The 26,046-nt window shown below is 40.5% G+C and overlaps 4 protein-coding genes and 2 long non-coding RNA genes across 7 annotated transcripts in view; 4 read left to right on the top strand and 2 right to left on the bottom strand.

Moving 5' to 3' along the window:
* The window catches only part of LOC145451672 (uncharacterized), a 324,257-nt gene extending 298,223 nt beyond the window's left edge, over window positions 1-26,034 (bottom strand). Inside the window, exon 1 of the long non-coding RNA XR_013918984.1 lies at window positions 26,026-26,034. This is a non-coding gene — a long non-coding RNA (uncharacterized LOC145451672). The remainder of the gene's footprint in view (window positions 1-26,025) is intronic.
* The window catches only part of LOC145451664 (uncharacterized), a 196,839-nt gene that overhangs the window by 54,085 nt on the left and 116,708 nt on the right, over window positions 1-26,046 (top strand). The window lies entirely within an intron of this gene.
* Window positions 1-26,046, top strand: part of LOC145451667 (uncharacterized) — a 60,562-nt gene that overhangs the window by 13,491 nt on the left and 21,025 nt on the right. The gene's annotated exons all lie outside the window — the stretch shown is intronic.
* On the top strand, window positions 9-5,291 carry LOC145451865 (uncharacterized). The gene is made up of 3 exons (XR_013919085.1): window positions 9-675; window positions 743-868; window positions 5,173-5,291. It is a non-coding gene; the product is annotated as an uncharacterized LOC145451865 (long non-coding RNA).
* LOC145451862 (uncharacterized) lies at window positions 4,964-19,334 on the bottom strand. Its single transcript, XM_080330086.1, has 4 exons — window positions 18,477-19,334; window positions 15,169-15,316; window positions 5,797-5,906; window positions 4,964-5,397 (listed from the first exon to the last, which is right to left on the bottom strand). Exons 1-4 carry the CDS (start codon window positions 18,726-18,728, stop codon window positions 5,143-5,145), a joined length of 765 nt encoding a protein of 254 aa, XP_080186212.1. The 5' UTR covers window positions 18,729-19,334; the 3' UTR covers window positions 4,964-5,142.
* LOC145451861 (uncharacterized) lies at window positions 7,871-11,364 on the top strand. 2 transcript variants are annotated; one of them, XM_080330085.1, is made up of 5 exons: window positions 7,871-8,374; window positions 9,932-10,094; window positions 10,176-10,243; window positions 10,310-10,482; window positions 11,131-11,364. In XM_080330085.1, exons 1-5 carry the CDS (start codon window positions 8,230-8,232, stop codon window positions 11,362-11,364), a joined length of 783 nt encoding a protein of 260 aa, XP_080186211.1. In that variant the 5' UTR covers window positions 7,871-8,229. The 2 variants fall into 2 exon arrangements, with proteins under 2 accessions (XP_080186211.1, XP_080186210.1); XM_080330084.1 differs by having other exon boundaries at window positions 7,881-8,374; window positions 10,307-10,482.

The following is a 26,046-nucleotide window of genomic DNA, read 5'->3' as shown; positions in this document are numbered from 1 at the left end:
TTGTTGTCATCATGCAGGTCGGCAGATTTTAAATAATAATCAAGTATATCCACCTGGTTTTAAAATGTCCAAAGTGGTCGAAGCATCACAACAACAGCAGCAACAACAACAAAAGCTCACGGCCTACGTCACAATGTTGCAGGTGCTGCACAAACTGTATAAAAGTATCCTATAAATCTTTTAAGACCTCTAATATGTCAACAGGACCGAAACATCACTTCGTCATCCCCCACAAAAAAATTGGTTCTGGCCCCCAAACGATGATTGGGCAAATAACTGGAGGAAAATGCCCCCACGACCAGCCTCTACGATTTTGCATTTGACTACTAATCGCATAAGCACGAATATTAGATGTTATCTATAGTCGGTGTCGATTCGTTGTCGTTCGGTCGAATTGCTTTCACGTGAATGAAGGAATTTAGTCAACATTGTGAGAAATTTGATATATTGCTATTGGTGTTTTATTATATCTCAGCATACATTTTTCATTATTACATTCTGGGGTAATTTAAGTTTATGGATGTGTAGAAGGTTGAGAATCCTCTATCTACAATTCGACGCAACATATGATGTGATCCATAGTCGCCAAAATCGATATTTTTTATATTCTGACATCAAGCCATTGTGGAACTTTTTAAACGTTCTGTTATCTACGCAAGACCCCTCAATTGCGTCGTAAGAATTGGTAGATCTATCTATAGTTACTTACTTCGGATACTGAGTAATGTTTATTGTTGAGCAGCATCGCGCTACTTTCATTGTCTTTGCGTTTTGTGAGGAAGTCACGATATTGAGCACTCACCGGACCGCATATGGAGCATTGTCCTGATATACAGGCCTATTGCGTATCATCCAACCAAAATCTTCGGTAACGTTTCAAGAATGCATAGGATGTAAATAACCTAACTGTTTAGGGAATTTCGTATGAACGCAAACATGGAAAAATATTTTCAGACGGTAGACCAGGTTTCTAATGACTGGAGTCACGATTACCTGGTGAATCGAGTTATTTTCTCGAAATACGGAAATTGACTCCACTCAAATTGACTCAATGCGCATAACTCGGACAAAGTCAGGGTTGTAACCAAGTCACAAGTTTCCGGGTCACAAGTTAATCTCACTTTAATAGTTTTGACTCGAGTCAAGTCGAGTCATTTTTATTTCACCACCGAGTCAAGTCCGAGTCCAAGTCAGTGAGTGGAGGGCCGGGTTCGAGTCATAGCTTTGTTGTGGCAGCCGTGCTCTATACTGCCCCTTACGTCAGTTGTAGTATTATCGCATCGTGCTTTCACTTCCTCTTTTGCCTCTGGCCGCTTCGGCGGACGGACGTATAATAAAGTCTCTGCAGCAGTTGTTGAATCGTATGTGATCAACTACAGACGGAGGTCTGTTACAATGGCGAGCACGCTAAAAACGTTACTTCATTAATTTGGCTGCAAGTCTGGAGATTCCTGGACAGTAACGGTATGCTGAAAGTTGGCGGAAATTCGATTACGGCATTGGCTATTTGAACCGATGGAAGAAGCAGTTTTGCATCGATATGAGAAGTTTGAAGACTTGACTGATGGCTTCACTTCGTAATGGCTGTTTCACTGGCGGAATTGATGTGAGCGCGCGTGGAGGGGATTGAGCTTGTGACTCTCCCGGTCCGATGTCATGAAGAGGGGATGGAGCATGTGACTCTCCCGTTGATGTGGCGCGGCGTCGTTAGGGTTTTAGTTTAGGGAATTGTTCACTGATGTTAGTTTAGGGTTAGTGTTCTGCTAATGTGATGCGGTCATGCGGATGTTTGCGATTTTGTTGGTGATTTTGAACTTGTCGGTTTTGATGTAGCTGTTTTTTTTTATTGTAGTTTGTGAGAGTGCTTTTATAGGCACTTCTCAAGTTTGATGGGGAATAGTGTGGCAGCCGTGCTCTATACTGCCCCTTACGTCAGTTGTAGTATTATCGCATCGTGCCTTCACTTCCTCTTTTGCCTCTGGCCGCTTCGGCGGACGGACGTATAATAAAGTCTCTGCAGCAGTTGTTGAATCGTATGTGATCAACTACAGACGGAGGTCTGTTACATTGTGACTCTAGTCCGATTCAAAGTCATTGCGTTAACTGTTCAGTTTTGAGTTCACACCACTTCCATCCACTTTTTCAACTCTGCTAGAGTGACATTGAATGATTGGCATCCATAATATATCTTCCAAGTATCGGGACAGATAGGCAAAATAGCAATTACGTGGTAACCTAACTATTCTTCGAGGTTACAATGACAAGCCTGTCTTGTCCTTCTTAGTCTCGAGTCATATGACTTGGTTCGAGTCGGGTCATTTCAGAGGTGGTCAAAGTAGTCAAGAAAGCTACTCAAGTAGAAGTAGAAGTAGCGACTAAAAAATCTACTCAAGTACGAGTAGAAGTACTTCTTCCATAAGCAACCTAAAACTACTTGAACTATAAGTAGAATTTACAGATTTTAAATCTACTCAAGTAAGTAAGAATTTGGGAAAACGATCCTAATTCGTTCACATGGATTGCCAAAAGGTGCAAATTGAGCTATGCGAAAGGTGCCGAGCTCGATTAATATTGATGGGGAAGATAGTGTAGTGGTGACGATATGCGCCTAAGAATCGGGCGGCCCCGATTCGATTACCGTCGGAGGTTTATCTGGGCTCCTCTTCCCCGCCGTCGCCGCTTTACGGCGACAAAAAGCCCAGAAAATGACCCGACGATAAAAAGCACGCACAATGAATGGAAAGAACTAGAAAGGGCCGCGGCTTTGAACAGATAAACACTTGAAAGAACTGTGACATGGGGCACTCTGAGCCGAGGGGGATGTCAATCTGAAAATATCGCACCTACGTGTCGTTCGACATCGTCTTATATGTTCATTATATCGCATGGTACATTGTTTTGACTTGTTCAGATGATAAATATAACGAATATTATTATGCATACCGAGAGGTATCAAATTTTCGACAAAATAAGCATTCGTCCGCATCATGGGATGAAAATGATAGTATTAATACGGAAATGCGATAGTAGTCCCCGTTTTCTCGAACAGCACGTTTTAGATATAATGTCATGATATGGCACCCTCCTCCATATTATAAGGCCCGTAGTTTAGTCGAAGAACAATACGGAGAAGTTGTAGGCCTATATGATGCGGTGTAAACACTTTGCGCGAATAATAAACGTTAATAAAAAATATGGTGGACCGTAGAAATGCAATATTGTGTAGCTTTATTTCCGGAAATTAAAGGCATTACTACACTTGCTTTTATGCTTCAACATGTATGCTATCCAGACAAAATAACTGATAATAATTAGAAATCAAAGTATATGATACTTTGAATTGAAAGTGAAGTATGAATTCTACTTCTAAAAGCGGAACATGTATTTCAAGTCTTAGTCCAGAAAGTTTCAAAGGTGGTATTCTAAAACAGCTCTAAAACTGGAAAAAAGTTTGAGTCCACTTTTCCAGATTAGGACACGTCATGGACATGCTAGATCACGATATGATAAGTAAATAGTATATTGCCCAACATCGGTTTCAAACGTTGGATGAGCCATATATACTGTGAAGAAATATTTCATATCGGCGAAGGGCGACAATGTGGTGTGAACGGAACCGTGCCAACCCGCTACTTAAATTATATTCACCGATACTTTCGTGAAATCATACTGGTTACTCCGTATCCACTGCGCGCGAAGCGTGACAAAAATTCTAGGACTTACTCAATTTTTATGAAAACTCCGTAAAAACAGCCCCGAAATTCCTCAGGCTATCTTCCTGATTGGAGGATTGAACTACTTCTACTGGACAAACTGAAAATAGCGAAAAGTAAGTAGGTAGATCACAAAATATTACGAAGTAGAAGTAGCAAAGATCACATCTACTTGAGTAAGTCCCTGAAGTAGAGGAAAACTACTCGAGTACTCCGAAAAAGTAGAAGTACTTCGTTACTGACCACCTCTGGTCATTTTACGCATTTGAAAAAATGACTCGAGGCAGGTCGAGTCACCAAAAAATAGGGACCCGAGTCATTACAACCCTCGAAAAAACTGTGTAGCTCTATTTAAAATTATAATCTAATTTTGAAAAGAAGCTGTGTAGCTCTAAATTATAATTATACTCCAATTCGGAAAAGCTGAATACTTTCTAGTTTTTCAAATTTGGCCCAGATATTGTATTTGCTCCGCGTCTAGCATCCAAATTCCATACCTGTCCAAATGTAACTTCCATGACCGCAGTTAAAAGGTTATATTGGTACTTGAAATACAACCTTGATATTAAACGCTTTTGCATTTGATAGCCAGGAATTACTTGACAATACCTATACCGATGGTAAGAACAAAGTATGCAAGTACGTTCGGACTCTGTGGCAGACCGAGTACCGAGATACAGAGACGGGAAACCACCACAAACTTTTCCACCAGACGGTACACCAGTTCCAGCTGAAAATACATTGCGAAGCGATTCAATCCCTCAGTCTCCCTAAGGAACGTTCCGCCATTAGCCGAAACCGTCAGGTTATCGAGTCAGCACCACCACCTTACCCCTCCACCTCCACGCTACGCAGAAGAAGTCCAATGCGCCCACAGGGGGTGTCCACTAATACCAGATTCGCGATCAAGTCTCCGGTCCCATACGTTAAATTGGCTCATATCTCCAACTCAAGATTTGTTATCTGAGAAATCTCACCCGCCATAGGTTAGGAATAATGCATGTGAAGTATATGACACAAATCTCCGAGCCAGAGCTGTCACTAAACTAGACTCCCCATATTCACATGCTCGCATTCATCACAACGCACACCCAGCACCATATTAGTCGCACCGAGTACCTTATCTGCTCTATCCCGTATTCTCCCTTCATCACCGACAGCGTTTTTAGAAGCCTTGGTGACACAAAAAGAGCCAAGCTATAAGTCACAAGCAAATGCGCGTGGAATACACAGCACATGACGAGCGGTGAACAGTGAGAGTTTTCTCACATAAGCATGCGAAGCAAATAACGTTACCATATCAATGTCGCAAAGCGCACGACTTATACGGGCACCTAACACAATGTCTATAAGCGCCAAAGTAGTGTCGTATATCATACCAACATTTACTATACTATATAAGAAAACTGATCTCCAAAATATTACAAAATTAGCCAGTCATATATACTTTATTTAACAGGTGGACACAGCAAGCGCTGGCAATCCCCGAGACCGCGACCATGCCAACGTACAGTTCTCTCTTCATTTTTCTAAACCCTTCCAAGTCCCAGGCTGATCGGACTAATCCGCCTTTCTTGTTTTCATGCGGAAAGACTTGACCCGGCATCGATTTCCCCAAGAACTCGCAAAGAGGCTTCCAACCGTCTCGAAAATCAAACTGGAGAAGCCTTTCGTCGTCGCAGCGCTGAATGTTAGTTAACAGAAAATACCGCTCTTTTATATAGATATCTGGGCGAAGATTTCAAATATCAACCAATTGTTTGATCTGCAATTGATGTTAGACTCTCAAAGTTTGCAAATTATAACTTGGAAGCACATTTACTGGTTTTCAGTTTACCCGTTTCCGTGTAAAGGATAGTAAGAGAGCAGGTCCGAGATTTCAGAATTTTTGTATCTCGGCGTATAATGGGCTCGTAGCCTAAGCCACGTTAACATCAATCCCGAGTTCCAAGGTTGTTTGTGAGCTCTGGTACTGTCTAATAATTGAGGAACTACTATAATTTTGTGTATCTCTCTTTTCCGGAATGCACTGAAAAGTTTAAAAACGGCAACAACATCGTCTAATACGGACACATACACTTACAGATACTACGGATGCGATGTGCTCCCGGTATCTTCGTCTTAAGATCTCATCGTTCGGAAGATAATGCCAGCTAAATAATCCTTGGGGAGGACATGCATACAGAACGCGATCTAAATTGCAGAAAGGAATAGGGTTACCATATTTTTGTTACTTAAATTTCGGACACTCTTTAGCGCCCACTAGCGGATTTTAAAATGGGGTATGAGCACATTGTCTGCCAATATGGCGTTACACTAGCACAGCTTTACCTATTGTCCAGAGGTGGTCACGATCCGGTTCAGGAGTATGTGGTTTTGTATTGTGACTTGTAACCACTGACCAGGACCGAAACCAAACCACATTTTTTCACCCCCATCCCGCCCAAATAAACACTGATCTTGGGCCCACCATAGGGTGATCGATGCAACTTTTGGGGGATTTCAATACACATGTGGTAGGTGAATTTTTGAATGATTTCTATCATAATATTGGTTCTTCAATATATTACCATATATACTTTGATCCTTTCTCCACCCAGATGATAAGAGTTTCAAATCGGTATGAGTAAAAACTTGAAACATTTATCATATGAAACGAAAACAGTTCGAGGAGAGTTAGCGGTAAAGCTGGTGGAGGATGATGACTTCGAAAATGCAGGGAGCATAATTGTACATCTGTAAGTCATGCTCATGTCACACCGATAAGATTATTTTTCAGCCTAATGCCACTGAGCTTCATAATCACCACACATCCGCTGGTTTCAAGCCTTTTACGGTCGCGACTACATATCCAATTTATTTTGTAATGATCCGTGGCCCGTCAGCTCAAAATTTCATAAGCTGATTACTAAAAAAGGGTCAGCAGCTTTGCTCCGACTTACTCACGGCCAATTTTGGAAGCCGATTACGTTCAGCACCTTCGCCAAACCCAGAATAAAGGCAAACGACCCCCCAGGTTTATAGCAGAGTTGGATCAATTGCAATTTGTAATTGAGCTGAATGTATCTTATTACATTTTTTTCATGTAATTGTAATTGTAATTGTAATTTGATTAAAATTTTGCTCAATTACAATTTCAATTACATTTTTATGGAAACCTGACAATCACAACATAAAATAATCAATCAATCAATCATTTATTCGTCACACCAGTGAAAACCCGGTACGGGCCAGCATGACGACGAGGGGCCGCAGGGCCCTAAAGCCTTAGTACACAGTCGCCACCTGTAATAATTAGCCTATTTCCATCGGTGTTCTATGCGTGCCGCGTTATAACTAGATAATTCAGCCATGCTAAACTGTTTCCCATACTTCCGTAGCAACAGAAAACTTTGTGAATTACAATATAGGCTAAACCAGTGGTTCTCAAACTGGTGGGCGTGCATCCCTTGGTCGGCGTGAAAGCGTCTGGAGGGGGGCGCGAAGCTCCGGTAAACTGAAATTTTTCGCTTCGGGAACACAAATATCGTGAAGTCGCCAATTTACATGTATGATCAGACTTGAACAACTGGAAAATTTGCAACTTTTTCAAATAAGATTGTAATTATAATTATAGCTACAGTATTGCTTTCACAACTACATTCATTGCAGTGAAGAATTTATTAACTCGAAGACTTTTCGTGTGCTCCTTATCGAGAGTTAACGGCACAATAACAACCATACATATACATAGAGAGATTCAAACGTAAACCAAATCAGCAAAGTATGACGTAATAATACAATAATAAAAATGAACGCTAGGCAAAGGCAACTATGTACGGGTAGTCATAACAAGAGACGAGATAAAATCAAATTATACAATACACGGCAGACAACACACAGACAATTTGGTTTTCGTTGGAATCTGTTTCTGTATACCTGTTATTGTGCCGTTATAGGGATCGCCAGACAGGACGCCTATTGCCGAAAACCTAGCCTATAGCCGGAAACCTAGCCAATAGCCGAAAACCTATGCGATACAGACAGGTCGCGTACGAAGAAGCGTTCTCTCGTTTTTCACGAGCCTGGCCGAAAACCTACGGGCGCGAATCGAGTTAAAATAGTTTTAACTTTATGCGCTATCGGCGTCGACGGCTGGTCGTTCATCGTGTGCTTCAGTCGTATTTGGCTTGCTGTGCGATGTTTTGTTGAGTGTTGTGAATCGCAGGGAGAAGAGATGCTGTGGCAGTGGCGTTGTTGTTTGAAGTAACAGTACTAATTTACTTCAATTGTATTGGAGTATAGTGCCAATATTGTTTACCGCACTGTATACCGGTACTTGATGAGAACAATATGAGATGGTCGGCAATCATGGCACCAGATATGTTGGTATATTGAATCATTGACATAGCCTACATACAGATAGATAGATAGGTAGATATAAAATGTTTGGGCTCAGTTCTTCTGATGGAAGGGGCCCTGTTTTTTTTTACTCATATTTTCTTGTATGCAGTGATATTTATGCTGTGCATTAAATATGAATTTTAATGAGGATCTGATCGAGAGCGTCCGGGACTACCCGGTGCTCTATGACTCTACACATACGAAATTTTTGGATAAAATACGAAAAGATAATATTTGGATAAAGATCAGCGAAAAACTTGATAAATACAACACAACAGGTAAGTTTATGGTTACGAGTGTATGGTATAGTATGGCCCCAGTGGTTCTCAACCGGGGGCTCGCGAAGCGATTTTAGCGGGTCTGCGAGACGCGAGACCTCTAAATTTTTAAAATGATTGATGAACGAATTTCTAATTTCTTGAATTAAGGGAAATCACGAGGCAGTTTCGCTCCGCAACTTCTAAATCGTCATGACTCACATCATCAGAATCATTGTCTGGCATGAAATATCCTACTGTGTAAATTCATTTTAATTGCCAAATTGCCAATAACCTACTGATACAATCATATTGCTGTTTCGAGAAATTTTGTTGGAGTTTGTGGAAAAAAAATAAAAATACTGGTAAGGATATAGTTCAATGTTTGCGAAACCTTTTCAATTTAAAGATGTCAGTCGAACATAAAAATTCCTGAAGTATTTTCCCTAATTTGTCCCAATGTCTTACTTTTCTGAAGTAAGTGCATGATTGCACTGCTAATACTGCACTCCACCCCAGCTCCACTAATGTTGTTTTATAATATGAAATACTAAGATAGTTATGCCCTTACAAACATGAATTCACATAACTTACATAGCCTATACCAGGGGTTCTCAACCCGCGGCCCGCAGACGGTTATTTTGCGGCCCGCGACGTCTTTCATTACGAATGCATACTACATGCCCTGTATTGTTACATATTAATTGTATTTCTAATTATCATTGCCTACTCATTCGTTGTTGTGTTCATAGTTTCTTGATATTTGCTAGGGTTGATGGTTATTGCATTGAATCGGTATTCAGCTGGACTCTTGTTCCAAGAGAAACTGTTTTTATTCAAATTTCATCGGCTTAGTTGTCAAATCGTCAGTTTACCTAAGAAAAGTATGTTGCACACCAAATTTTACTCAATTCCAACCAGAGAAGCCGAGGTCAGTGGAATTGACATTTCGGCCATTTTTGAAATAATAGTATTTACGGTGACCAATTTCGTCACACCAACATGACCAAAAATTGTGTTACGGGTATGCCTGAAGAGGCAGGGATGTCTTTTCCGCTTGTTTTGGTCTTGACGTGGATTAGCTGGAAATTAGTCCACTTCATTGAAATAGACACGTTAAAACGATGGTGATATAAATTTTATCCGTATTTTACCTGCTTGTTAGGTAATTTCCTTTTCGTGGTCGTTAATTTCATTGCGTAAAGTACTCTGTTTGAAAATTATCTCACCATCCTTTTAACGTGGCTATTTCAATGAAGTGGAGTAATTTCCAGCTAATTCGTGTCATGTCTTTCTTTTCGTTTACTGGCTATGTCTTCATCCAAACTCCATCATAGGCCCTTGTAAAGATCAAAACAAATGGAAAAGACATTCAGACTGCCTCTTCAGGCATACATGGAACACGATTTTGTTTTTTGTTTGCTCAGCCTCCCCCCCCCCCCCCTCCATTGACACTGAAAATTTGTGTGTTCGATGAAACCATTTCTAGAACCCAATGTGATAGGGAGTTGTAAATAAATGTATAATGCCACAGTATAATGATTTATGTTTTTTTATTAATCTTCACATTGTTTACAGCGACTAACTGCAAAAAACGTTGGAAACAACTCCGAAACAGGTTCACCAAATATGTTGGCGAATTGAAGAAAGCCAAAAGCAGTGGCTCTGCCGCGAGCACTATCAAGGAGTTTACTCATTATCAGTCTATGTCTTTTCTGCTTGATCATTTGAAGCATAAACCGTAAGTCCTAACATCATATAAATATCTATAACTACAAGATGGCCCACATTTCTTACTTGGTATTGCTTTTTTTGCGATCAGAACTGTTGGAAATGTTGCACCAGATTCTGATGGGAATGGAGATAGACTGGATGTTTCTTCAAATACTGGTAACCTGTCACAGGATGAATTCATGTGTTTGCTCTGCTTCATGTGTGCAACTTTGTTAACAGCAGAATCAAGCCAAGAAGAAGATGTAATGCAAGTCAATGAATCTCCAGAAGATGTAAGCCAGGTTATGCCTGATGATGGTAGAAATGAGGTAGAGTGTGCGGATCAGTCAACAAGCTCACCTACCGAAGTTGTCTCTAGAAAGAGAAAGAGATATGCAGATAAACAAGAATTCCAGGTGAGTCGGATGTGATGAAGGCTTATAGCCAGGGCTTTGGAGCAGCCGTAAATTTGCATTGCTCCTGCTCCGGACCGGCATTATTACCACTGCTCCGGCTCCAGCTCTGAAAACTGTCGAAGGTGTCTGTCTATATAAGATGTGGGCAACCCGCGGCCTGCGGGCCTTATATGGTTTTGAGTAGCCCGCGAACTAATTTCCCATTATATTATCGAAATCCTGTTATATTATCGAAATTGAATTGCTCAGATTGTGAACTTGCAACCTGGCCAACCAAAAATATGATTAGTCTGGCCGCGACACTTGGGATGTTGATGACTAGAATATCAGTTCCGACGCGTTATCAAATCCAGGATCCAGTCACATTTGGATGCAGCAAGGGAGAGGAAAAGATTCTTGATTTCGCGAAGGCCTGCTGTTGAATTATGTGCACTCATTAGATATGGTTGTTGCATATATAATAGCATCTTATGAAATACGTCGGAGCCGGAGCTACCCCTCAAATAACTAGCTCCAGCTCTGGCTGAATTTTATGTAGAGCTCTGGCTCCAGCTCCGGTGAAAATGCAAGGCTCCGGCTCCAGAGCCCTGCTTATAGTACAAGTAAAGTTATTGAAAGTGGTGATATTCTTATATTTTCCATTTGCAGGCTGCAATATCCGACTTCATGAGCCAAAACGTTAAATCAATGAATGACTTTACTGCTCATCTTGCAAACCGTCCAAGAAACGAATATGCCCACTTTGGCAGCATGGTGGCAAAGATGTTGGAGAAATTGCCACCAGTCAAAGCTATGTCTACAATGAGCTGTATCATGCAATTCATGGGTGAGCAGATGTCTTCACTCGAGACACAAGTTATTGATACACAGGATACAGAATGATGTATGTTGTATGATGACTTGTACAAGCGACTTGATATGTGCTACTGGAACTATAACTACTCGCTTTTGAAAATCGGAAACTAGAACGATTCAATTTTCAAAATCTGCAATTAGAACTAGGACCTACTCAGTTTTCGAAATCCGTAACTTAGTCACCACGTCCATTAATTAAATTGGTAGATTGCACAAGTCTGGCTGTATGCTTTTGACATTGTTGTTTACCTCTGTGTTGATACATTCTTGCTGAATTCTCCTCACTGCATTTTTTGCTTTTGACATTTTTCATGTCTTTCGCTGTGATTCTACCTTTCTTATGCGTTAACTTGCCCCTAGTACTCATTCTTGATCCGCGATATTCTGTACTTAGTTGTATGTGTTTCGTTATACACTGATGTCAAACTATGTTTGCACAAACAATTTCCATATCTTCTTCAGTAAAAACTGTTCTGTTCCAATATGAATGCATTAACTTGCCCCTAGTACTCGTACTTGATCTGTGATATACTGTACTTCGTTACACATTTCTTTCAAACTATGTTCGCACAAGCAATTTCCATATCTTCTTCAGTAAAAACCGTTCCAATATGAATGCATTAACTTGCCCCTAGTACTCGTTCTTGATCTGTGAAATACTGTACTTCGTTACACATTGCTTTCAAACTATGTTCACACAAGCAATTTTCATATTTTCTTTAATAAAAACTGTTCCAATAACGTGTATGAAATAATATGAATTAATGGTTTGGAACAGTGGTTTACAATCAAATGTACATCAGGACAATGTCATTTCGTCTAGCAATATATTCAAAAGCAGATTTATGGTACCAGAATATCCAAAGGAGATCTGTGGTCCACCAGAGACGACGAGCTCACATGCGATTTACCACTGCTTCTTGCCATGCAACTCTGCCAATATTGCTCATAAAGTAATTGGTAAATTTCTCCCTGACCTCCTTTGCTTCGTTGCTGTACATATTGGACCCCAGCCTCCCAGTTCGAGGAGTGGTCTCGGTTTGAGAAGTGGTTGTAGGGCCTCCAAAATCACTGGACGTGGATGGTGCGATGCCAAGGTTTGAGAGTGTGCACGAGGATCTAAACTGCAAGAAGTTGTGCAAACAACATGCAGCTTTGGTAATGTCAGTGGCAAGTTTCGGCTCGGCAGTAATGGTGCCCCGGAACACTCTCCACCGTGCTGCCATCACGCCAAATGCGTTTTCAATGACACGCCGTGCACGTGATAATCGGTAATTGAAAATTGATTTGTGTGATGGCAATTGTTTGCCGGGATAGGGTCTCATCAGATTCCTGCGTAATGGAAATGCCGCATCTCCAACCATGACGTAGGGTACACGTACATCTGTCCCAGGTAGGCAGCCATCATCAGGCACATTTAGTTGACCATTCATGAACTTATTTCCGAAGGTAGAATTCGAAAATACCCCACCATCACTATGTCTCCCCGAATCACCTATGTCTACCAGAGTGAAGCAAAGCTGTGAGTCACATGCAGCGAGAAGCACAATACTAAAATTTCCCTTGTAGTTATAAAATTCTGATCCCGACTTGGCAGGGGCCTCAATGCTAATATGTTTTCCATCGATGGCACCAAGGCACATTGGAAAATCCCACTTCTCCTGGAATCCCTTTGATATTCTTTGCCACTCCTCTGGTGACGCTGGTGACTTTAAAACCTCGGGCATTAGTATGGTCCATATCGCCTCACATGTCTCCTCAATTATCACTCCAACTGTTGAATGTCCAACACGAAAACTCTTGGAAATTGACTTTCGAGAATCCCCAGTTGCTAAGTACCTAAAGCAAGATTTACTAATCCTGATGACGTATTCTTAAAATATTTCAAATTTCAAACTTTACCTCAGTGCAATTGCCAGTCTTATGTCAGCCGGAATAGCTTTTCTCCAATTGGTATCCTGCTTTGTTATTTCTGGCTTCAGTTTTTCCAGCAGCTCATAGAAGGTGTTAAAATCCATGCGAAAATATTCATGAAACATTTCCGGATCGTTGTGCATTTCTCTAACTAAGTTGTACTCCCCCATTTCGTCTCTGTTTCGGAAAATTGGGCGAACCCATTCCCTGTAATGTATCCCATATGCTTGAACTGAACATGTATGGTACACGAATTTGCCGGATCACCAAATCATACCTTTCAGACGAAACTAGCAGAGCCAATGCCGAGCAGATATTTTGCTGCACGAGCAACACTGCCAACAAGGACTCAATATCACCGTCCTCCAACTCCACGTCCATTTCCAATGCTCCTTCCACGTCCATTTCCTTTCCAGCCAGTCAACAATGTTTTGATCGCAACAATATTTTGATCGGCCCGCGAAAACGCGGTCCGATACACACCAATGAAGCGGAAAGCCGAAAGCCTGCCGAAAGCCTGCCGATAGCCGGAAACCGATGCGCTTCGGCTTTAGGCTAGGTTTTCGGCAATAGGCGTCCTGTCTGGCGATCCCTTAACTCTCGATAAGGGGAACATGAAAAGTCTTCGAGTTAATAAATTAGATTAGAATTAGAATTACCGAATTCGCAAAGATTTGGACATTGAATGAAGTTCAGTTCACATTAAATCATAGTACATTGTCGTAAACATGAGAATAGCAAATATCTCTATGGCAAGCTTGGCTCATTTCGTACCATACAGTTCTCAAGCAGCATTATCTGGAAAACTGGTAATTAGATTAGAATGGAAATTGGAGCATAGAAGCATATCCCAAATCAAATCACAATTAGAGCGCCGGTATTTCCCTCTAATTAATCTAATTGGACAATTATACAGTTTTCTAGGTCTGTGTACTGTACAACTGCAACGAAGTATTCTCCCTTGCGTCAAAGTGTGAGCATTCATTCTTCTCGTGAAATGCAATACGAACGCCACAACGACAGGAATACTAAGATCCGGTGTGTATGCAACTTCCTGCCGAGTGAAACTATTTTCAACGACGATGCCATTCAAATGCACGAGCAAGTTGGCATGCACAATAAAATTAAGCTGGTCATTCCATGAAAATATATGACGTGCTTCGCGCAATATTTTCTTATGTGTTCACAATTTTCAACGTCTCTGCCCATCATAAATGCTACACCTGTCGTGGGAATAATTGTTGATCTATGACAAAGCGTTCAGTTATATGGAAAGAAAAGCTGATCTGATCTATTCTCAGTTGCTTTGCTCACATTGGCTTTTTAAAATTTTTGAATTTCAAACACGTTTTTTGGTTGCGGTAAGTTACGTATTGTGTATTTTGAGCAAACATGGCTTTTAATTCATTTTTAAAATTGGTCCATTTTGAACTATTCAAAGTTTGGAATTGATTTAGATGCGGCGGCTGTTGATAAGTTTCCAAATGGAATTGTCAACGAAATAGGATCGGGAACCTATACTTTATATTAGGGGTTGGCAACCTTTTTTGAAAACTTGAAAACTCAATGTCCTCCCAATTATTCTCAAACATTCGGAAAAATAGTTTAAAAAATGTTCTTTTAGTTAATAAACTGGCTTGTACAATTATGGTGGAGTAAAAATAGAGATTATAAACCAAAACAATATAATTTACAAATTGTTTCATGGCTCTTGAAAAAGGCTCATGGTTCCGTAGAATGCCATGGCTTACAGGTCGGGAAACCCTGCTTTATAGGATCATAAAAATATTGTTATAATGTTTCATTTATTACGCTTTAGTCGTTCACTATTCAAGTCATCCGATACAGCAGGAAAAGTTGACATATTTGAGAATGTGAATCACTATTTTTCTCTTTCTTTTTATCCCATTTACTCACCGATTCTACGGAAATGTTCTCTTATCTTTCGTCCAGTGGGAGTCAAATTGAAGCAAAGTTTGAACATCCATGAAGACGTAAGTACACTCATTTGTTCCTGAAAGCTCTTGACCCACGCATAGTCGTCACTTCTTGTTGTGAGAATCACCTGGATATGGAGGAAGCGTATTTGTGTATAAACAGAATTACTAAAATGAAGTATAGGGCTCTGCATGTCGCACTCCAGCACTGAATCAACTTCATGAGGTTCCAGCATTTTAGATACGGTATGACACAGCGTCTAATGAGTTGTAAGGTGCAACGCAAGTCAATAATCGTATTTATGATAATTGCCGCGCCACATTTATGCGAATTGTAACTTATATTCATAATGTAGCAATATTGAATGTGTTACAGTCTTGTCGGAAGGAAAGCTTCTATTCCAAAACCTTTTTACGCCTATCTTCAGAACAAAGTTTGAGCGCAGGGCTGTTACAAAGCGACTTCACCACTATGAACGAGACTGCAGGCCAAAGCTATCTATAAGCTGTGTACGTGCGCAAATAGTCAACACACAAGCAAATTTTTATCTGAATTGAAAATATACTACGAATAACAATTCATCCATAGTGCTATTTTTCAACGTTAGTCAGTGAGTGACTGGTTACTATCTGTTCCGGCCATGCGATTCACAAAAGTATTTACGCAGCTAATCAACATCATTAGACTCATTTACAAGATGAAGTCGTATTGACCCGTGACCTCGAGATACGGCTTGCGGTAGTACAAGTTAGATTGGATTCACATGGGCAAGTGTGTGGCAGCGAAATTGGTGGAGCAGTTCGGGGTTGAATTCGGAGATAATGCTACGACGGTTGCAACAATCATAAATACTTGAAAAATCGCTCAGGGATTCGGTGTGTTTGTTCAAACTCGTAAAAATGGAGGGAACATTACTGCAGACAGTCACTGCTAAAAATTGCGATACTCCAAATCTGATGCACTCTGAAATTCGGATAGCGCAAGGACATTTGGTCGAATAAGGCATGAGTAGGCCTATTAACAGAGAGAGTGTAATCTCCTCTCATGTGGTGAAATAGATATACTAGTAATACCAACACCATAAAATACATACATAGGTCTGTCCCCTGGTCTTTGTAAATTGCTAATCTTGACAGTTTTACAGTCATATTTCCACATGAACGTGCATATATATTGTCCTACAAATGCGGTTAATGCGCATTGTGACTGCAGCGAGTCAGAGCTCGCCCCTGAAACAATTTTTTTTCAAACGGACATCAGTACCCATACCAAATCGCCTTGCATTACGAAAATCGACACGTATCCGTATAATCTCAGAGCATCGAAATAATTTGCTGTCTACTGTGATAATCTATCCGATGTGTGGCATCTCAGTGTGAGCCTGTTGATAGATTTTACGTAGTGACGTGAGGGCGCTATTAGTCAGTGCCTATCTAAAACACGAACCACAACGTTACCTGGTTATGAACAGAGGTGGTCAAAGTAGTCAAGAAAGCTACTCAAGTAGAAGTAGAAGTAGCGACGAAAAAACCTACTCAAGTACAAGTAGAAGTACTTCTTTCATGAGCAACCTAAAACTACTTGAAGTTGACGTAGAATTGACTGACTTTAAAAGTACTCAAGTAAGTAAGTAGTTGTGAAAACAATCCTGATTGGATGGATTATAAAAAGGCGCAAATTGAGCTATGCGATAGGTGACGAGCTTGATTCATATTGATGCATACCAGCAGGTATCCAATTTTCTATAGCATAAGCCTTCGTCCACATCATGGGGTGAAAATGATAGTATTGATAAGGAAATGCGATACTAATCCTCTGTTTTCTCGAACAACGCGTTTTGGTAAATAGCATGGTATGGCGCCATCCCCCTATAAGGCCCGTAGGACACGCCATGGACATATATATGCTATATTACGATATGACAAGAAGATGCTAGATTGCGAAACATCAGTTTCAAACGTTATGATGAGCCATATATACTCAGGGTTGTAACCAAGTCACAATGCTCCGAGTCACAAGTCAATCTCACTTTTATAGTTTTGACTCGAGTCAAGTCGAGTCATTTTCAATTCACCAACGAGTCAAGTCCGAGTCCAAGTCAGCGAGAAGAGGGTCGAGTCCGAGTCACGGTATTATGACTCGAGTCCGAGTCCAAGTCATTGCGTTGACTGCCCAGTTTCCAGTTAAAGTCTTGTTAACCCACTTTTCATGACTCTGTTTGGTAATATCGAATGGCTCGCATTTAAATATACGAATTCTCCTCGCGTTTAGCAGTTTCTTGTCGCATTTTCAAGTGCCTGTACTAATAGACGAAATCCCAATACTGTGGTTACTTTACTATTCTTGGAAATTATAATGAAATGTCGGTCTTGGCTTTCTGATTTTCGAATCATATGACTTGGTTCGAGTCATGCGCAATGACTCGAGTACAAGTCGAGTCGATACACATATTGACTCGAGTCGAGTGATTTCCGTGTTTTGAAAACATGACTCGAGTCAAGTCGAGTCATCAGAAAATTGTGACTCGAGTCGGACTCGAGTCGAGTCATGACTCGAGTCATTATAACCCTGTATATACTGTGATGAATCATTTCATGGATGAAGGGAGATAATGTGGTGTGAACGGAACCACGCCAACCCTCCACCTAAATTATATTCACCGATACTTTCGTGAAATCATACAGGTCACTCCGTATCCACTGCGCGCGAAGCGCGACGAAAATTCTGTGCTTTACTAAACTTTTATGAAAACTAAATGTTTATACTCCGTAAAAACAGCTCCGAAATTCCTCAGGCTATCTTTCTGATTGGAAGATTGAACTCCTTCTACTTGACAAACTGAAAATAGCGAAAAGTAAGTAAGTAGATCAAAAAATGTTAAGAAGTAGAAGTAGAAGTAGCGAAAATCTGATCTACTTGAGTAAGTACCATAAGTAGAGGAAAACTACTTGAGTACTTCGAAAAAGTAGAAGTACTTCGTTACTGACCACCTCTGGTTATGAATACATAAAACACAGACGCCATGTTGCCAGTGGTTCAAGTTTTACCTAAAGTAATGGCCAATAGTCATCTTAAAATACCTCATACCTCATTATCTCGCGACGCCCTTGAGCATTTCAAATGACACTCAAGGGTGATAACCACTGCGACATACATACATGATGATTAGAATGTATTCAATTGATCATATAACTCACAGCCTCTGGTTCACAGCTTGTTAGTGCGGCATTAGTACGTACACAAAAGATCGTGCTATGCGGCACTGCACAAAATATATCAAGTCATACCTTTGCGTCCGGAAACGCCATGGCTATCTCCTCCCAGAAGTAGAACGCGGGGGCACCACACACGGCATCGACATCTTTGTACATTTTTTGAAATTGCTCACTGGAACTTCCGTAGAGAAGGATCTTTTCCCATTCTTCTCGGTCTCGAAAGGCATGCTGATCGAAATCGGCGACAGTATATCCCAGTATTTCCAAACATTTGTGCAAAGTCTTAGTTCCACATTTTGACATGCTAGCTACTATTACCTTCATGCTTGCACACTCAGTTAGAAAGAAGTATGAAATGGCTGTACCGGATGGGTTGGTATTGTGAAGTGCATTTTGGTATAAAAATACCAACTAAAATTTTTTGTTCATATGTACTTTCTTGTAATACTAAAGGGAAATGGAGGTCATACAGGAAGTTAGAATTTATATTGACATACCTCCTTTCCTTAATCGATCCACCGCAATTGGAGTTGACTGTTCCAATTTAAAATATTAAAACTTCGTGCCTAACCATCGGTTTGAGTCCCGGGTATTAGTCACAGATAAGAGATTAGAGAGATGGAGAATTTTGACATAAAACATAAAGCCTAATACGCATGATATACTGATTAACCTATTTATGTATGCGAACCCTTTTTTACCCGTCTGCGACTCTGCAGATCCTTTCAAGATTTAGTGCAAATTTAGATAAATTATCCTGCGACAGTGAACTGTCTTTGCAATTATTAACTGTAGACTAGTGTAAACTGCAAAAATGAACAAATTTTTATTGTTGCAAAGCGAAATTGGATTTTTGCAGCTTCGTGCCAGAATCAAGTATTGAAATAAGTTGTCGTGTTTTGGAAATCAGCGACTTCAATTTGAATGATAACCTGTAACGCTTTTGACACCGCCTTTAGGCATTATCCCAACACGAGGCATATAGGCTACCAAAATCATGAATCACAGCCACATACTCCTCGTGACCACCTCTGGTCTATACTGACTCTATAGGCCAAGCTTTGCTAGTGTGACGTCATATCGACAGACAATGTGCTCATAACGCATTTTAAAAACCACTAGTGGGCGCTAAAAAGTGTCCGGAATTTTGGTCACAGAAATATGGTAACCCTACTGTAGTCATACCAAGTTTTTGTCGAAGGTGTGTTGGTAATGTATTTACATGATTGAATATGAATGTAGTGACCTATCCTGTTATGTATCCATGTGTATTCGTTAGCAGCAAGTGCGCCACAGCCAATCATGAGCTGTGCTATAGTTTCATTTTGGTTGTGGCACATTCTGGATTTACCGTCTGTGTTCTGCTTCAGAATTCGTTTGCGATAGTACTTTCAAGGACGCGATTGTTCTTGTGTTGCGTAAATGAATCCTTCGGTTGCCGGTTTCAGGCCAGAGCTGGATAGCCATGTCCATGAGAGTTCGGCTATACAGGGCTGTGAAGTTATCTTCTTGTGCTGTCAATGAAGAGCCATCGACTCCCGTATCGCTTCTGTCATTTTGAGTGTTACATATTTGTATTGAGCTCGGCGGCTTTTGCTATTGTTGTGGGTTTGGCGATGGTGTTTTCTGTAGTGTACAGTGGACGCAATATCGTTGCTCGCAACTAGAACGCCGTGTAGATAGAAAGCCACCGTCGCAGCACTGATGAAAATGCACTATCGTTTGAAACAGAGAATAAAATCACGCAAGACAGTTTTTCCTAAAAAGTCATCATACCTTGCAGTGAGCAATAACTGTCCAAATGCTTCCTAGCTCTCACAGCAAACAATGAACCATGCTCTCTAGGGATTCTGCTGACTGCTAAATTAGTCCATGGATGGGCAGGATAACATTTGTAACGTAACAATTGACTCCCCATGTACAGCTGCCTAAATATACCAGTGGTTTTCAACCGGAGGTCCACGAAGCATTTTCAGTAGGTCTGCGAAACCTCTAAATTTGCTAAATTCTTCATATCCTAATTCTTATTTTTTAAATTATGGAAATCACGAGGCAGTTCCGCTTCATAATAGCTAAAACTTCAGCACTCGGATCAACATAATTGTCGTCCGAAATGAAACGACTTCCCAATAGCCTACCGACACAAACATGATGCTGTTTAGGAATGTTACCAGTTGGCGAAAAGATGTGTATTCACAGGTAAAGGACAGGACTTTAACTTGAAACTGAGCAGTCAACGCAATGACTTGGACTCGGATTCGAGTTATAATACCATGAATCGGACTCGACCCTCTACTCGCTGACTTGGACTCGGACTTGACTCAGTGGTGAATGAAAAATGACTCGACTTGACTCGAGTCAAAACTGTAAAAGTGAGATTGACTTGTGACTCGGAGCCTTGCCACTTGGTTACAACCCTGCCTAAAGGGTGATGCACAAAAATCAGAACCTAACTCAGGATTGTATCGCGATTATATATCCTAGGCGTCATGGCCATGAACGCGTCTACGTGCATACCTTCCTACTTTCCTATGTGCAAGCATACTTTGTATTAAAATGTTATATTTGATTTATACCACGTTGTGAGTCTGAGGTATGTGCTGATTTCACAAACCACGGGTGTACACACCTTTTGCGCTAAGAGTGTTGTGTTCGAGTAGCAAGGTCAATCAGGGTGACTTAGAAATGTTTGAAAAACATTTGGAATTTGAGATTGTCAGTCTCGGCAAATTAATGAACAGTTGTTCGAAATAGAAATTCCTGAAGATATTTTCAAAATCTATCTGTTCCAATAAAGCAGTGGTTCTCAGTGAGAAATTCCGTGCCCCCCTTATCTTCATGTCACAAAATGCAACCAGAATGCTAGCAATCCCAACGAATAGTTTGAAGGCGTGGAAGGTTATGACTGTTGATGAGAGAGTACTCAAATTTGAAATTCGGACTATACACAGATGTTTTCAGTGGCGAGATAGCGCAGTGGTATAATCACTCATTGAAAGGCTCTATAAATCTATGTGAACGTGAACGAACACGAACCTATGACATCGCGTGACGTCACATTGCTAATTCCAACTCTACGTCTTCGTTAAATTATATATCAATGTACACGATACCTAGCGACGACTCAGGTCAAATGCCATAATGTTGAAGTATAGAAGCTGACTTTTTACGCATCACCAATTGTATCAACTAGAACTGGGGATGGTAAGAACCGCGGAAAGGTTCTGGTTCGTGTGAACGTGAACCTTTTAAAAGGTTCTATGTGAACGCGAAAGTGAGCACTCTACATTAACGTAACGTAATATCATGACGTACACGATGGCCTACCCAGCGACGTCTCATGCCACATTATGCCACAATGCTGAAGTATATGCCGGACTACCAAGGGTACATAAGCCCACGCCGTAACGGTCAAGGCTATAGACTGGACAATGCACTCTAAAGGCTTCAGAGTATTGAAAACATTGATATTGTTCAGAGTGAAAATCCGATTTCTATATACATGCTACCCTACAGATATTACCTCATAAACAAGTTAGACATCAGTAGCCAACACCTCAGTCGGACGCATTTGACTTTTATGATGCATTAAAAATATAAAATCAAGATATATATACGCCGGCTACATTTTTTACGTTATAGACAACTATGCATTCTTTGGGAAGCGAGTGGCGCGGTATGCTAAGTGACAACGTCACGAAACCGATGGTTGCTGGTTCGAGTCTCAGCACTGCCATGTTTCCATGTGTCGGAGGTTTATCTGGGCTCCCCAGCGCCGATCCCGCTATTACCGCGGCGTCTTGAGAACGAGGAAGAGTTAGCCGAGCTCACAAATTTGGCAGCAGGGCGCAAGAAAGCCGAGAGTGAATGAAATTGTGAGAGTGCGCGAGCATTAAAAGTCGTCCTCAAGATCAAAAGCAAAGATACAGAACAGGCAATAAGCGCTTATCGTTATTGTATGCAATAACAATATTAGTAGTCGTAATAATAATAATAATGACTTTGCATTCTTGATATCATTTTCGTTGATATCGATAAGCACAATTCGCAGAGTAGCCTACCAACATGAAGTCTATTTCGTTCTTGATGTTGTGTGACTGCGGGTCAAGCTCCCATCAGCAGAGAGTCACTAAATATTCAAAAACGGAAAGTTGAATATTTCGAGCAAATTTTTCGAACAAAGCAAATGATATTTTTTTAATTGACAAGGTGTAGCCTATACTAGATTACTGCATAATACTCTTCATGCTGCCAGTGTCATGCAGAGATTATGGTTTGAAGGTGAAATTCAAAGGATTTCAACCGAAGATGTTATAATTACGTGGAAAATTGTAATGCATGAAAAAGGTTCACAGTGCAGAACCTACCAAGGTTCGTTTGTGAACGCGAATCTCTTAATATCTGGGGTTAACACACCGAATGCGAACGTGAACCTTGCATTAACACCATCCATAACGGGAACAATAAAATTCTATAATATTAATTCCATAAAATATGTATCTTCCATCGCTTTTCCAACAATTTCGAGAAGGACTAGGAAAGAAAAGCTTACGCCTTAACTAGGGTTGCATTTAAAACAAAAATCAAATTAAAAGAAACATTTATAGAGCAAGGCAATAGTTTAAAACAGGGGTTCCCAACATGGGCAATTTTGAGAAACAAGAGGGCGAAAACACAAAAAGTGGCGACTGGGGGAGGGGGGCGAAAATGTTAGAACGTCCTGTAAGATATAGCGGAGATGTGGTACCGATTGATCAAGAATTGCAAAATGATCTCTCGCCCCCAAATCTTCAGCCGATAAGGACAGATCTATGCTGGCTCGACACTTTGATGCAAGCTCCACCTACCAGATATATATACATGACTATCCGTCAATTGAAAAATATATATCTGAACGTTAAAAATTTGTTGCTCGAACGTATCATCGGTCCTTACCCGGTGGGTCGGAAGGAACTCGACCTGGGAACATATCAGACATACGCTCAAAAACCTAAATGTTCCTAGTTTTCTTGCTGTGTAAAATAAAAATCCAATCTACAGCAAGCCAAAAAAGAATATTTGGTCGCAATCGTCGAGAAAATAGAATAAATATTACCTCAAACGTTGCCATGAAATCACGTTTCGATTGAAGCACAAACTTACAAATTTGAGGGTACATACACATTGCCCGTAGATCGAGATTTTGACTTCCAAATAGCTCAATATATCGATAAAACATCACAGGTAATTATTAAATTCAGAGTCTATGTGTGTAGAGTAGGCGTGTTTCTGTCGTTGCATGACTAGTTAGTCCAACTATTTTGCTTGATTTGGCTATGGTAGCATTGGCCTCAACTGCATAAATTATAAATATGTATTTGAATTGTAAAAAGTCCACACAAGGATGGTATTGAATGAAAAAATATGTGCCGTTAGATAGCCTGGTACAAGCCCCACACATCCCATTAAAAGTTATTGCAGGTTTGTTCGTGTTGTATGTTACAAATGAAAATGAATGCGTCGAACGAAATTTATTTTACACCCCCTAAAACAGAAACATCTGTCAGAGAGTGACCCCTTTATTCATGAATGTCGAAGTTTTTTGCATGTGAGGAAAGATTCTGCCAGCATGCAATTGAAGACAAATTCACGGAGTGTAAAGTGTAGAGAATTTTTCAAATATTTTCGGTCTCAGTGTCTCATTGGTACCACATCTCCCCCTATTTGATTACCACGGCCAAAAAAATGCCCGTGAAGACTGCTTATTCTGCATATGACGCGAAAGTTCACTAAAAACGGTCAACTCGACGGAAACTAGACGCGGAAACCAGTAGTCCGAGCACCTTTTCGGATAAATGACCTTTTTCAGTCAATTCACCAGCGATCAGAGTTAATTGAATCAATATCCCGTATGTGTAACATGTCCTCTTTTTCGAATCCGTAAATATTGGGAGGCGAAAATTTGTGACGAGTTTGATAAAGGAGCGATGAGCAGAGGTGGTCAGAGTAGTCAAGAAAGCTACTCAAGTAGAAGTAGAAGTAGCGACGAAAAAATCTACTCGAGTACGAGTAGAAGTACTTCTTCAATAATCCACCTAAAACTACTTGAAGTTGAAGTAGAATTGACTGATTTTAAATCTACTCAAGTATGTACGTAGTTTTGACTGTTGCAATTCGTTCGCATGGACTGTCAAAAGCTGCGAATTGAGCTATGATACTGGTGCAGAGAGCTTGATTCGTATTGATGCATCCCAGGAGGTATCAATTTTCGACAGAATAAGCATTGTTTCGCATCATGGGATGCAAATTATAGTATTGTTATGAAAATGCGATACTAACCTTTTGTTTACTAGAAGACCCCGTTTTTTAGAAAATATCATGGCAGCGCCCCCTACCCCATATTATAAGGCCCCAATTTTAGGCGAAGAGCAATACATAGAAGTTGTATCGGATACGGTTTCATCACTTTGCGCGATTAGTATACGTTAATAAACAAATATTGTGGATCGTAAAAGTTGTATTTAGTGTAGCTTTATTTTCGGAAAATAGAGGCATTAGTACACTTGCTTTCACGCTTCAACATGTATGTTCTGCAGACAAAAGAACTGAAAGTAAGTAGAACTTAAAATATGATACTCGCAATTGAAAGTGAAATACAAATACCACTTCTAAGAAGCGGAAAGTATATTTCATGTCTTTGGTCCAAAAAGCTTAAAATGGGATCTGCTGGAACAGGTGTAACGTTAAAAAATCTGGATATTCCAGTTTAGCAAGACACGTAATGGGCTGCTAGATTACGATATGATAGGAAATAGCTAGTTTCAAGCGTTATGGTGGGCCATATCTACTGTGCTGAAATATTTGATATGGGCGACAATGCGGTGTGAGAGGAACCAAGCAATCCGGTAACTAAATTATATTCACTGATACTTTCGTGAAAACATATTTGTCACTCTCTCACTACTATGCTCGAAGCGTAACAAAATTTCTGGGCTTTACTTGACCTTTATGAATATTAAATGTTGGTACTCCGTAAAAACCGCCCCGAAATTCCTCAGGCTATCTTTCGTATTGGGGGATTCAACTACTTCTATTTGACAAAGGGAAAATAGCGAAAAGTAAGTAAGTAGATCACAAAATATTACGAATTTGAAGTAGAAGTAGAGAAAATCAGATCCACTTGAGTAAGTACCAGAAGTAGAGGAAAACTACTTGAGTACTTCCGAAAAGTAGAGGTACTTCGTTACTGACCACCTCTGGCGATGAGTCGAAAAAGGTTGGGAACCTCTGGTCTAGAGGGACCGCAGCAAGCCATCTCCAATAAGGAATGGGTATGGTTTCCCACTGTGATATTTCACACAGTGTTCCGCCAACTCAGGTAATAAGATAGCTATGTGATATACATAGGGTACCCATCTGTTACATTTAGTCTCGTCTTTTATCTCGTACTAGGTGCCTCCAGGTCGCATAAGCATGCTTTCAGGGATTCTGAGTCTGCGGGCACAAACCCTATCGCCACCTTGATTATGCAGGGATGACAGGGCTCGAGCTAAACTCAGCATGAACCCCGGCGATTGGAGCAATGTCGGTCCAATGCAGAACGGACAACCTTTCGGAAGTCGCGATCTCAAAAGATACTTACGTTCGTACAACCAAACAACTT

The sequence above is a fragment of the Botryllus schlosseri genome, chromosome 12 (assembly GCF_051294905.1).
Source record: "Botryllus schlosseri isolate E-star chromosome 12, Bs_hap1, whole genome shotgun sequence".
Lineage (NCBI taxonomy): Eukaryota > Metazoa > Chordata > Ascidiacea > Stolidobranchia > Styelidae > Botryllus > Botryllus schlosseri.
This window is presented reverse-complemented; position numbering and strand designations above follow the sequence as displayed.